General features: G+C 32.1%; 1 protein-coding gene across 1 annotated transcript; it reads left to right on the top strand.

The window, feature by feature from the left end:
- Positions 1-3212: 3212 nt before the first annotated feature.
- Positions 3213-4232, top strand: LOC122318517 (uncharacterized protein At5g65660-like). The gene is made up of 2 exons (XM_043135940.1): positions 3213-3573; positions 3751-4232. Exons 1-2 carry the CDS (start codon positions 3343-3345, stop codon positions 3919-3921), a joined length of 402 nt encoding a protein of 133 aa, XP_042991874.1. The 5' UTR covers positions 3213-3342; the 3' UTR covers positions 3922-4232.
- The last annotated feature ends 8666 nt before the right edge of the window (positions 4233-12898 follow it).

Below are 12898 nucleotides of genomic sequence, written 5' to 3'. Positions count from 1 at the left end.
TATAAATTAAAAAAAATTGATGTATTTAATCACAAGAATAAAATATATAAAAAATAATAAAAATAATTATATATAGCATTATTTATATAACAAGGATGTGCACAATGCAAAGACTTGAAAATTGAAATTGATACAAAGATGTAAAAAAATACGAGAGAAGATAATATGCACAACACAAAGATTTGAAATTTGGTTCCATTCAACTTCCTCATAGCTAGAAAGATATGAAATCAGACTTATTTTAATAGTTTAAACTGATAATAAGAAGTAAATCTTATTTTTAAAAAAATAAAAAATGATATTTACAATCTTAGAGAATTCAAACTTCTTTTGAAAAAAGTAACTAAATATGAAATTCACATGTAAAAATTATTTCTTAATAAAAAATATAATTTTTTTTTTTCTAGAATGAGTACGCAAAATTTTCGTGTCTTAAGATTATATATAGTATTACTCATAATTAAATAGAGTAAAATATAGAGTATAGAGTCAGAATTTAAACTCAAAATGTTTATTCTGATATTACATAAAATATCACTTATTTTAAAATTTTAAATTTATAAATTTTATTATTTATTTTATATTTTAACAAAACCTAAGTTTTCGTTCATGAAAGTTGATTACATATTTTCTATTTGTTTAAAAAGCTTGAAGAAATAGTTTAAATTTTACAAAAATATTAAACTCACAAATCCACGTGGATTGATATGAAATATTGTATTGCAAAATTACGTCAGTTTAATTATGAATTTAATTTTATCAAATTACCTTGTGAATTAACTTGCACCAATCTCAAAAGTTTGATGCAGATCTTGCTATACATGCTTGAGATTTTTTCCTGGCATCTCTAACGCGGTCTTCTTTTATTGTCTTTTCTCGTTTCTTGCCGTTTTCTACACTAAAAATAGTAAAATCCAATCAAAATTTTGATTGATATAATCCACATGACCGTGATGATCATGCGATCTAGTGACAAAAGTAACGTGATTCACGATTACTGTTTTCTTTCAGCCAACCACATTAAGAATCCACATGATATGCAATAATGATTAAGGAAAAAGAAAAAAAAAAAAGGAAAACGGAGAATCTTCCATTAATCGATGAAGTTCCTTGAGAAATTGGACGGACAAGGTGAGATCGATCCACGAGCTGCATGCATGCTGCAGCTGCCAATTACGACTTGGATATTCAAAGTTTCAGAGAAATAAACGTTTTTCTGGATCTATCTGCAAAATCACTTAAATGAGTAGGTACTAAATCACAAGAACGTCCCTTTTTGAGAGCCAAGCAGCCATGCATGCGATGTCGACAATGTTAACTACTGCTGCTAGTGCATAAATGATTTGAGAATTCATAACCCAAAAGGAAATGAAATTGACACATGCATGCATTTTGCATGGTGATTACAAGAATACATGCATGTTTGTACAGAAATTAAAAGTCAAGATTTGAGGCTAATCATAAAGAAGGTGTCTTCGGATTTCAAACCTGGACCTTAAAGAAGTCTGCATCATAAAGAAACTATTCTGAAGTCAGACAAACTCAAGCAACCTTTTCCGAATTCAGATTCTACACGGCATATCTTCATCTTGGCTAACACCATTTGTACTGCCCGCCAGTACTAACTACTATTGCAGTCCCTGCTCATAGAATTGTTTCACGTACGTTTCTTTTGTCGATAAACTTGAGGCCCAAACAAATCGGTGCCTTCTGACTTCAGTCTTCGACTCTTCACATCCCCTTAGATTGATGAAGGTGTGATCGATCTACGGCCACACGTCGCGAATTCTGACGATTCAAAAAAAAAAAAAAAAATTGTGTATTTTTTTATTATTATTAAATGTTTTTAAAAAATTTACAATATCATCAAAAAATAATTTTTTAATCATTAAATAAAAAAAATTAAAAATTTATATTGTTAGGACCCATGTGTGGCTTAAGAATTTTTATAGATTCATTGACTTCTTATCACTCACTTATATAGGACGTGTATAGATGAATGTTTAAAGTATTTTAAACAATTTTGTGAATCAAAGTCAAATGGTTTTAGTAAAAATATATTTTAAAATAAATATTATATTAGAGTCTGTGAAAGTTAACAGATAAAATTAGAAAACTGTTTAAATGTTTTTAATTTTATAAATTTTTGTTTAAAATTTGTAAAAATTATATTAATTTTAATATTTTATTCCGAAGTTTATAAAAGTTGTATTAATGCTGGTTTTTAATTTGAGTAATGATTAGTTAATAGTTAAATAAAAGATTGAAAATTTGAAATAAAAAATATTTTATATTTGAGTAATGATTGCGATGAATCTTAAAAAATTTAATAAATTACCATTTGCCAAACATGTCAAAAACTCTTTTTATCACTCATATTCAGGCCATGCAAATATCTTAGATACAGAATTCCTGACCACTCAATACATCTACCTTATGGGCATATTTTTAAGAGGGGAATAAAAATAAATTTATAATTTGAGATTTACTTTTATGTGATATGTATTAATTTTTTTATAATAAAAATAATTTTATAATTTAATATATCGCTAATCAAGTCATATTAATTTATAAGTTTATTTTTTCAAAATTTCTGTAGTTAAAATATTTTTCTTCTAAAAATAGTACTTTATCTCTACAAAAAAATTATAAAAATAAATTTACCAGTTGATATACCTTAAAATGATATGTTTTAATTTATTTTAAAAAAATATATTTTATTATCTAATATATCGTATTAAATTATTTTCTTTTAAAAAATTTTACAAATATTTCATTTTATTTTATACTCATGTCATATATTCAGATTTACAAAAAGTTTCGTTCACTTTCTTAAAATTTTTCATCTCATTTTATCTTATTATTATAATTTTATCAAATTTTTATATATAATAAAATATACAATTTAATTTTTTTAAAATTTTAATACAAATTTTTAAATTTTAATATAAAAATAATATTAAAATAATATTTTTTTTCTAATTTAAAATAATATTTTCTAATTACAAAAAGCATCTGCATTTTGTTTCCATCTTCAATACGCTTCTTAACTGCCCGTTTCTTTATTCTTCCCACGCAAAAAACAAAGCAAGTGCTTTTGTCGAGTAGCGAGTAGGTCCCCCATCTCTTACCGTACCAATGGCCCAGACGTACCTTTTACCCATATTCACCCTCTCTGGTCTCGACCCATCTCTTTTCTTTTATAAATTCCCACCACCCTTCCCTCTTCGGCAAACCGTACTCCCTCATCTGTATCCTCTCTTTTTACGGCCTCTTTCTTCCTCCTGAGAGTCCCAACAGGCTAACACATGAGAGAGGGAACAAGAGAAACTTCAAGTGACGATGGAGAGCCAAGATATTTCGCCACCCCACGCGGACGCATCTCGTCCGTCCCTGGGTTTCCCTCTCGGCACTGCCCTCCTCTTGATCGTCATCTTCAGCTTGAGCGGTATCTTCTCCTGCTGCTACCACTGGGACAGGTTCAGATCACTAAGTGAATCTTTATCCCATGACCAAGATCACGACGCCGATGAAGATATCGAGGCGGCATCACCCTCCAAACCCACGTGCACGGTATATATATTAATATATATTCCTCCTACCCGGCAAATAAAATTCCCCCAGATTTTTCTTTCATTTCAAAGACCTATCTTTTCAAGAGTTTGAAGTTTATGAAAAAAAAATAAAAACACTGCATGAATTGGATCATATTTGCTAATCATGTTTGTTTTAAAACTGGATTTAAAGCAGAATCAAAGCCAAAGTTTGCCTGTACTGATGCCCGGAGATCAGATTCCAAAGTTTATAGCATTGCCTAGTCCATGTAAGCCTCCGCGTCCAGATCATGAAAAGGCCGTCGTGGCCGTGAAAGTGCAGAAACCACCGAAGCCACCACCTCGTTTCCCAGTGCCTTTGTATTAGCCAAGAAGACAATTATGAGCATGCAGTTGACCATGTATATGTGAAGCTAGCGATGGAACTATGCAGATAATTAATTTTTACTTGGAATTCACCAGTTCGCGAGAATTAGATTCTACCTGTATGTGTTGTTATGTTTTGCCTATTAGAAAAGGGCTGTCACCTTGTAAATTTGAATCACATCATTTACACGAGTGGTGTAGTATTAATTAATTTTGTAGTTTTGTTCAAATGCACGGGAAGAGTATTGATCCGTGGCAAAGTTTAAAGCCAACGTTTGGATATTAAGAAGATTTGAGTTATGAATTGCAATATTTTATGAATTCAATTTAGATAAATTTAATTTTTTTATGTTGATATTTGTAAAATTTTTTAGATTGAGATTAGTTTAATTTTTTAGGTTAAAATAGATGAAATAAGTGGAGATGAGCTTAATTTTTTTAATAAAAAATTAAAAAAATAGTGGAAATAATTAATAATTGATTTAATACGAGTTTAGTTTAGTTAAATAACCAAATACAACTTAAAAATCCGAACTTTTAGTCCCGATTGGTTATCAAAATCCAAAATATCTCATCTTATCTTAATTCATCTTTATAATTTTTTCAAATTTACATATAAATATAATAAATAATTTAATTTTTTAAAATTTTAATACTAAATTAATTAATATTAAAAAATTATATTATAATAATTTTTTATTTATTATTATTTAAAACATCTATCTATGTAACCAAGCGACCTAAGCAATCCTATAAGATTTGCTTGTATATAGAGCACTTTAGAAACGAGAAGTCCTAGGAATAAGAGAAAAAGTGAGTAAAAAAATTGGAATAATTCACAAACATATATGATAGAATACAAGATTTACGTCATTGGGACTGCATTAATAAAATTGTAAGAGATTTTATTTTGATATATGATAAATATTAAAAATATAATGTCGCAGAATAAGGGTGAAAGACAATAAGTCTAAATTAGCCTATCGGCCAAGCTTCCGCTTTATGGTTCAAATTTTATTAAAAATCTATCAAAAAATTGAAGTGAATTTTCATGGAATTCGGTTATCAAATTGGACTGTCACAAACAAATATTTTACACATAAAATCCCTCAACAAAAAATTTGCCTGATTGACATAAATTCAACCAAGAATTTTGATACTCATCGTTCTACACATCATACTTATTTTTATTTTATTCATACTAAATTAATTAAATTTTTCTATTCATTATTTAAATACTATATACTTGCTAAAGAAAAAATAAAAAAATAAAATAATTATATATAGTGCATGGTATATAAATAATGAATAAAATTTGTTTAAAATAATTATGTAATCTGCATGGTATATAAATAATGAATAAACTTGTTTTGAAGCAATCATTTCTGATTTACCCCCCCCCCCCCCCTCCCCATTACAAGCATGTAATTTTGAAGTCAGGCATATTTGATATGCTCATGATTATGAAGTTTTGTTACGTGTACCAATCTGCGTATCAATATTAATGTCTTCATTTTCAAAATTTAAATTGACGGTGGTTTTATTAAAATTATTTTTTTAATCAATCACATTAAATGAGTATTCGTATTGGTATGAAGAATCGCTTATAATTAATTTTTTTCCATGATTATGTTGATAAGCATAACAAATCTTTGAGATTAGTTGGGTTGGTGTGGCTATCTCCTTTTGAATCATGATTGATCGGCCTAATTTTAGTATTAGATAGTGGGAAATTGGTTACCAATTTAGTCATGTTGTCCGCCACCTTCTAAGTACATTTCCGCGTCAATAAAAAGAAAATAACAATTTTCAATTAAACATTTAAAACGGATCCACATTGGATGTGGATTGCAAATACCTTTTCGACATCAAGAAATCTTTGGAAAAACCAATGAATTTAATGAGTTAAACCGGGAGTAGCACTACTGATGAGTGCATGAAAATTTTTTTACAAGATCATGTGACGTGAAAAAGGGGGTGACCCAAATCATGATTACCATATAGAACAAGCTCCACCGACTGTACGTTGAGAGTCCAGACGCCAGCACATGCTCGTCCCCCCATCTTTTAATTTCAGTGTTCCCAACAGATGTAGACCACTCTCTCCGGCCAGCCAGTCAGCCAGTACAAACAAGTTTGTACTCGTTCCGTGATTGTTGCCAGTACATACTCAATTCTGTGACAACGACTCTTCCGTTCAGTTTCCACAATCTCATACTCTGTTCTGTTTGATTTAGACGACAAATGCCCCCCGCAGTCCGCACCTCTCTCTCGTTAACTCATCACGCGGTGGCTCAATTTTACACCAATCTTCACTCAACACGCAAAGAATTTCCACGTTTTCTCTCCACCGCCCTTCGTTTTCAATGTATAGTGTGCTTGCATTGGGCCTTTTTTGCACGTAACAGCTAGAGATGGAGCACTTTATACGCTAGTTAGCTCTTGATCTTGATCGAACCAAAACCCGTTTGGCAGCAAAAGTGGAAACCTAATTTGCCCCAAAAGATTATTGGTTCTTAAAAATGTTCTGTTTGCTTGTCAATCCTCTTAAGTATGTGTTTTTGAAAGTTTATTTGAATGCTTGATTCCCAGATAAAATGGATGGAAATATGAGTTGTTCCGGACAAAATTGGCTTTGGATTTAAAAGAGTCTTGATTTCACCTTTTCACACTCAATAAATGTGGTTATATAACCGACACTTCTCTCACAATAAATCCTTCAAAATAGATATTGAATACCAGCAACCCAAACGAGGTTTGCCTAGCCGCTGCAATCGATTGCGCCACCCACCTGATGAATGGAACTAGTTTCATTTGACATTGTGTCCATTCATGCCCACGAAACGACCTACATACTCGAGAGACGCCGTGAAAACGCAGCGTGGCCCATTTGTTTGCTTTGAATTCAAAGAAAAGTTTTTGGGAAAACCATGATTTGTACACGTACGGATGATAAGCAGTTTATCGGATGGGACCCTTTGTACACCGAAATCACATGGAGACACCGCCTTTTTATGGACAATTCGTAGTGGGTTCTGAGTGGTCTTATCCCAACAGTGTTTGATGATGCAGCAGGCATCTTTTATTTAATTTCATTGTTGTCTACAGGCCAATTACCGGCTTCTTCGTGCAGTGCCAAAGAAGACTGTCTTAATCACATGTTTAACCTTCTCCCAATACCATTGTCTTTAATCATGAGAAGGTGAGAATAATTTAGCAAAAAGAAGCGAGTCGTTGAAATGGTTGCCATCTTGATCATGTCTGTACTTATCAAAACAATAATTGAGAATATTTCGAGCCCATCAAAAGGGCCAGATTCTTGATCTTCCGGGTGGAAATTATATGGGTTTCATGCACTCATGACAGTTAAAGTGGGAAATCAGATCAGATTAAAGATTATAACAAAATATGCTTAAAAAACATGAAATAATCCAAGTTAGATTTTGTTTTTCGCAAGATATTGTGCCCAAAATGGGGTTGCCTTGGTACATGATGTCAGGCTGTAGATGCTTTCCTCAAAGTTTATTCCAAGCATAACCAGATTAGATTAAAGATTATAACAAAATATGCCTAAAAAAACATGAAATAATCCCAAGTTAGATTTTGTTTGTCGCAAGATATTGTGCCCAAAATGGGGTGACCTTGGTACATGATGCTAGGCTGTAGATGCTTTCCTCAAATTTTATTCCAAGCATAAACAACGTGAAGACTTTTTGTAACTTACGATGTAGAACTTTGGATGGTGCCTACTTGGACAAGATTCTTAAGTCTTCTTTTAGGTACATCATCTTATTTTCTTCTCAGAAATTATTTAAATATAACGGCCAATTTGGATAATAGAGTATTCTCAACATATTCTATTATTATTTATTATTTTATAATTATTTTTTATATATTTTTATTATTTTGTATTACTATTTGTTAATATTCAATATTCTATTATTAACATTTCATAATTTTTCTCTACTATTTATAGAATATCTGAGATCACACTACAAGAAATTTGGCCTATTGCAGCGATTTTTGACTTGTTGCAAAAAAAATCGTTGCAATAAGTTATCTATTACAGCGTTTTTTAAATCGCTGCTGATTTTGGTGTTTAAAAGTGAAAAGATTCGTGATTTTAATATTTGCAGCGAAAAATTTAATATTTACAGCGATTTTGATCGCTGCATTTGTAAAAATACTTTTGCAGCGCCTTAAAATTGTTTTAATTGAGTCTGGGCGCGAAATTTCATTTTTTTAATCCCCCGATTCCTCTTTCTTTTCCCTCCAGTGGTCTCGCCCCCCCCCTCCCCCTTTCCCCTCTCTCGGTCCCCATTGATCTTCTCCCTCGACCCAAGCCGCCGCACACAGCCCGTCTCCAGCGGCCCCACCACGTCACCGCCACCTCACCTCGACGTCTGCCCCCTCCTTCTCCCCCAAACCCCATGCCGGAAATGTCATTTTTCCCAAATCTGGCCTTACCTCTCTCTCTCTCTCTCTCTCTCTCTCTCTCTCTCTCTCTCTCTCTCTCTCTCGGATTTCTCTGTATCGTCGTCTCTAGGGGCGCCTTTCGCCACCACGCACACGTCGACGGCATCGCCAGTCCTCTATCGGAGCCCCCTTCTCCTCCGTGCCTAGCCCAGCCGCCCGAGGCCCTCGTTCTCTCCTTTGCTCTGTTCGCAACCCACGGCCCCCACGTGGTTTACATCTCCTACTAAGGTTAATAACCTTATTTTTGGCCGTACTTGGGTTGATTCACCAGGCGATACAGAGTATGACGAATTTGACCACGGGGGACAAAGTTGTTCTATACTTCCAGCCATGTGGCTGGTTTGGGTATTGCCCATCTCTCTTGTTATCTGTATTTCTTTTTTAATTTCTCTGCATTTTTTTGAGTATTTTAGTGGATCTGTAAGTCGTTCAAGTTGGCAGCATTCTTGCAAATGGGACTTTTGAGTTAATATTAATTGAGATGAAGATGGCCTCATTGGATATGTTTTTGGATCTCTCATGATGCTTGTTTCGCTTGATTCTGTCGCCACATTCTTGTGAATCTGTACAAGTTAGAGTTGCTTAACAGATTTTTACAGTTAATGGAATTACTCTAGTATTTCTCACGTAACTTAAAGGTCTTGTACATTAAAAGAGAGAAAAACTCAGCAACTTACTTTCAGGGACCATCACAGCAATTGTTTTTTTATCATTAGAATAGGTCTCTTTTGTTTTGTCCATGACCTGATGTGTATTGCAGTGTTTTGGTTTCATTGCTGTTGTGTGTCCTAAGATTGTAGTTGTAGTTTCTGCTAGTCATGTATTGGGGCCTAGTACTCTGTTCCTTGCGAGCACCAACTAGAGGTTGTTTTTTTCCTTTTGTTTTTTTGGGTGAGTGGGGGGTTACACTTTGTTGTTGCTTTCTTGGTTTTCTAGGTCTTTGATACATGCTTGTAACTAAGTTAGCATACCATGAACCATTATGCAATAAATAAAATAGTTCTGTCTAAGCTATTTGGGTATTCTTTGATTCAAATTGCATTGTGGGTATTCTTGTTTTTTCAATTTGATAGTTCTCTCTAAGCTATTTGGTATCTCAAAAAATGGTTCTTTTGCTATTCTCTAATTTTGTTTAAGGAGTATCACAATATATTGTGATGGAAGTTTCGGATGAGATTGAATCTCTCTCAAATTTTGTTTGCCAATTAAAAAAAAAAAATTGTAAGGGATGAGCTTGAAGTGGGTATTATTTGATTTGCAATAATGCTAGAGTTCTATATATAGGATCTCACTCTACAATAATGTACACTGCAATAAGTTATTCTGAGATTTTGCTGCAGTTAGAATTTTCGTATGATGATCTTCCACTTGATTTACATTTTTTTTTTCATATATTACTTGTTTAGTTGAGTGTATAACCAAGTGGAGGGAGTGTATAAACAAGGGAAATTTGCACAACCTATTGCTTGAAGAGGTTGTGCAATTTTTCTACTCCATTTTGCCCCAAACATTTAAATTTTTGCTGTGATTTTAGTCCTCTCTTTTTAGTCCATTTCAGAACTTCATTTTTGTGTGTCGAACTCTTAAAAATCAGTTTTTTTGAGTGAGCTATGTCCTGGAGCAAATAAGAAAAGTGAACAGCCTGACTTGGTCCCAAACTTGTAAGTCTCTCTTTCATAATTTTCTACTTTTGCCACTAGTCCATCTCATTCTTTCTAACCATATTTGTACAACTTAGAACTATGTTTTCCTTTTCTTTTCCTTAATTATTGATCATGGTAGTAGCATAAATTAGATAGTGGTTGCTGCATTTCATTCATTTCCACCATTGAGACTATGTTAGGCACATAGAACACAACCACCCTGAGAGCCTTGCATAATATCAAAATTCCAAAGATGTTCTGTTTTTCCCTATTAATTTAACTTCTACTTTAACACTGCCATGTGATGAAGTTAAATCAACACATTAACTTAAGGTTCTTAATGGATTCCAACCTTAGATTCAGTTGTTTATGAAGAAAAAGTTATAAACATTAGGTTCACTATGGACATGTCTCCACGGATGCTGGAGACTATTCCTGCACGCAAGCTGAACATGTTATTACATAAGAAAAAGCATCCAGACATGTCTTTCTTTTCTTGTGATGTATTTTGATGTTCTTGCCAAATGATAGGAATTTTCATATAAATATTTATTGGGTTAGTGATATGAGTTTATATATGCATGCTCCATTTTAGCTAGCTTTTATGATTTACATTTTTTAAATAGTTGTGGTAGTGATTATGTATAATAAACTATTTAAATTAATAGTTTTCAGCCATGCTATAATGGTCCATGCATTGGGAGGGTTATGTACATAGGTGTGCAACTGCAGCCTTTTAAAATTTCTTACAAGTCAAGGGACATGTGTTTTTATTTACAAAACATGCACCTGGAGGAACTTTCTTTTTAGAGGAATTTTTTTTACCACACGTGTAACAGCCCGCTAGAAATTCAATTGTGAAATTTCTATTAACTTTAAGAACCTCGTGAAAACTCCATAAGTTTTCACGAATCCATTAATCATATAGGTTTTTGTCTAACTACATAGTTAGTGTTATTATTTACTATGGTATCAGAAGTGTGTTTTTGATTATTGGAAATAGTTAGAAGTGTCAAAATGTATTATGGTTTGTGCCATTAGACTCGGAGGGTTATTTAAAGTCTTATGGCGCAATAACATTTTTTCATATTTTCGGTCAAAACGTCTGTTTAAAACTGTAGATATTATTGGATAAAAAGAAATATCTTGAGGTAATTTTCATGAATATTATTGGGTAAAAATATTTTGAGTTGATTTTTATAGATATTATTAGATAAAAATATCTTAAGTTGATTTTTTGTAGATACTATTGGATAGAATATTATGAGATAATCTTTTATAGATATTTTGGGTAGGAGAAAACTACACTTAACTCTCAAATCCAGCCTCATCTCTTCCATATCTCATCCATAATTATCTCCAGCCACCTCTCCCCACGAAATTATCTTCAATTACACCTTCCAATAAAAGATTATCAAACACTCTCTCTCGGACAGCTTTTAGGAGGTCTTTTGCATGCCCATTTTGAATCTGTTGTAAGTGTTTTATCATAAAGTTTTCTTCATATAAGTTGTTCCTTTTTGAGTCTAGTTTACATGGATATCTTATTTGCCCCATTTGAAGATCATTTGGTCAGTCAAATATTGTGTAAACTATAGAAAGGTCATTCTGGGAGATAAACTGGAGAATATGTTATAGTTTGGAGTTTTTGACCAAGCTAATGGATAGATATTGGTCCGAAATTTTTATGGAGTATTGTTAACATGTATATATGACTATTGGTTGAGGAGTTTTGCATGATTAAAGGTTTTGATGAAAGATTTTCTTAGATTTAGAAACTTAGAAACTGGAAGAGGAAAAACAGTTTCTGTTTTGAGAAAGTTTAACTCTTTGGTGGTCTAAACCTATTCTAATGACTTTAATAATTTTATTGGAGGATCCTAAGTATCTTATATACATGTTATATTATTATTTTGAAGATATTTGATGTTAGTTTCAAAGATATGAAATTTTATGCAAAGAGATATTCAAATAAGCCAAAGTGTGGATATTCTTGGCTAAATTTATGTTTTGGTTAATTTCTAACCATGTGATCTTGAATTAGAAACTTATATATGTTTTATGACATCTTTTTAAACCATGTGATGGTTTGGTTTGAAGATCATATATTTATAAGTCATAGATCAAGAGATTTATCAAAACTAGTTGAGGAAAAAGTTTCTGTTTTTGGACTAAGTGTAAAACCAAAAATTCCAAATGTTATTTTGTGATTTTGGTGACTTTAGTTTGATGATTTAAAGCATGGTTGATGTTAGGATGATATTATGAATATATTAGAAGTAAGATTTAATTTTTGAAATTCTTGGAGATGTTTTGATTTAAGGTCAAAACTTGTGATTCAAGTGCTTGGATCTTTTTACAAAAAAGTTTGGTGTTAATTATTAGTTTTTTCTAAATGGATGTTTTAAGTATGATTTTGAACTTAGGATTGGAAGATGTTTGTTGTAAAATTTTGGTTTAAGCATGAGTTTTGAAATTGGAAGGAATTGCAACAAAAATCAAGGGAAATGGCCTATGGATGTTTCGGCCATAATGTGTTCTTCATAGTTGTGTTTTGTTTTAAATTTTTCTGAGTTGATATTTAAGTTTAGGACAAAATTTACATGAGGAATGTAAATTTTGGAAACTTTTGGAGTTAGTATGCAAAATTCTTAAGTTATGAGTAAAATGGTCATTTTCCCACATGTAGAGAATAAAATGAAAATTTTACTTTTTAAGTTAGTATTTTCCATATTTCAAATTATTAGTGATTTAGTTCTAGCTTTTAGAATCACTAATTACAGTTCCTTGTGATCGCACTTGAATTTTATAAGAAACGCGGAGATCGAGGTAAGTTAGCTTTTAACTTACTAGCAGTCT

The sequence above is a fragment of the Carya illinoinensis genome, chromosome 8 (genome assembly GCF_018687715.1).
Source record: "Carya illinoinensis cultivar Pawnee chromosome 8, C.illinoinensisPawnee_v1, whole genome shotgun sequence".
Classification (NCBI taxonomy): domain Eukaryota; kingdom Viridiplantae; phylum Streptophyta; class Magnoliopsida; order Fagales; family Juglandaceae; genus Carya; species Carya illinoinensis.
Note: the sequence above shows the minus strand (reverse complement) of the source record. Positions and strands in the feature narration are given on the sequence as shown.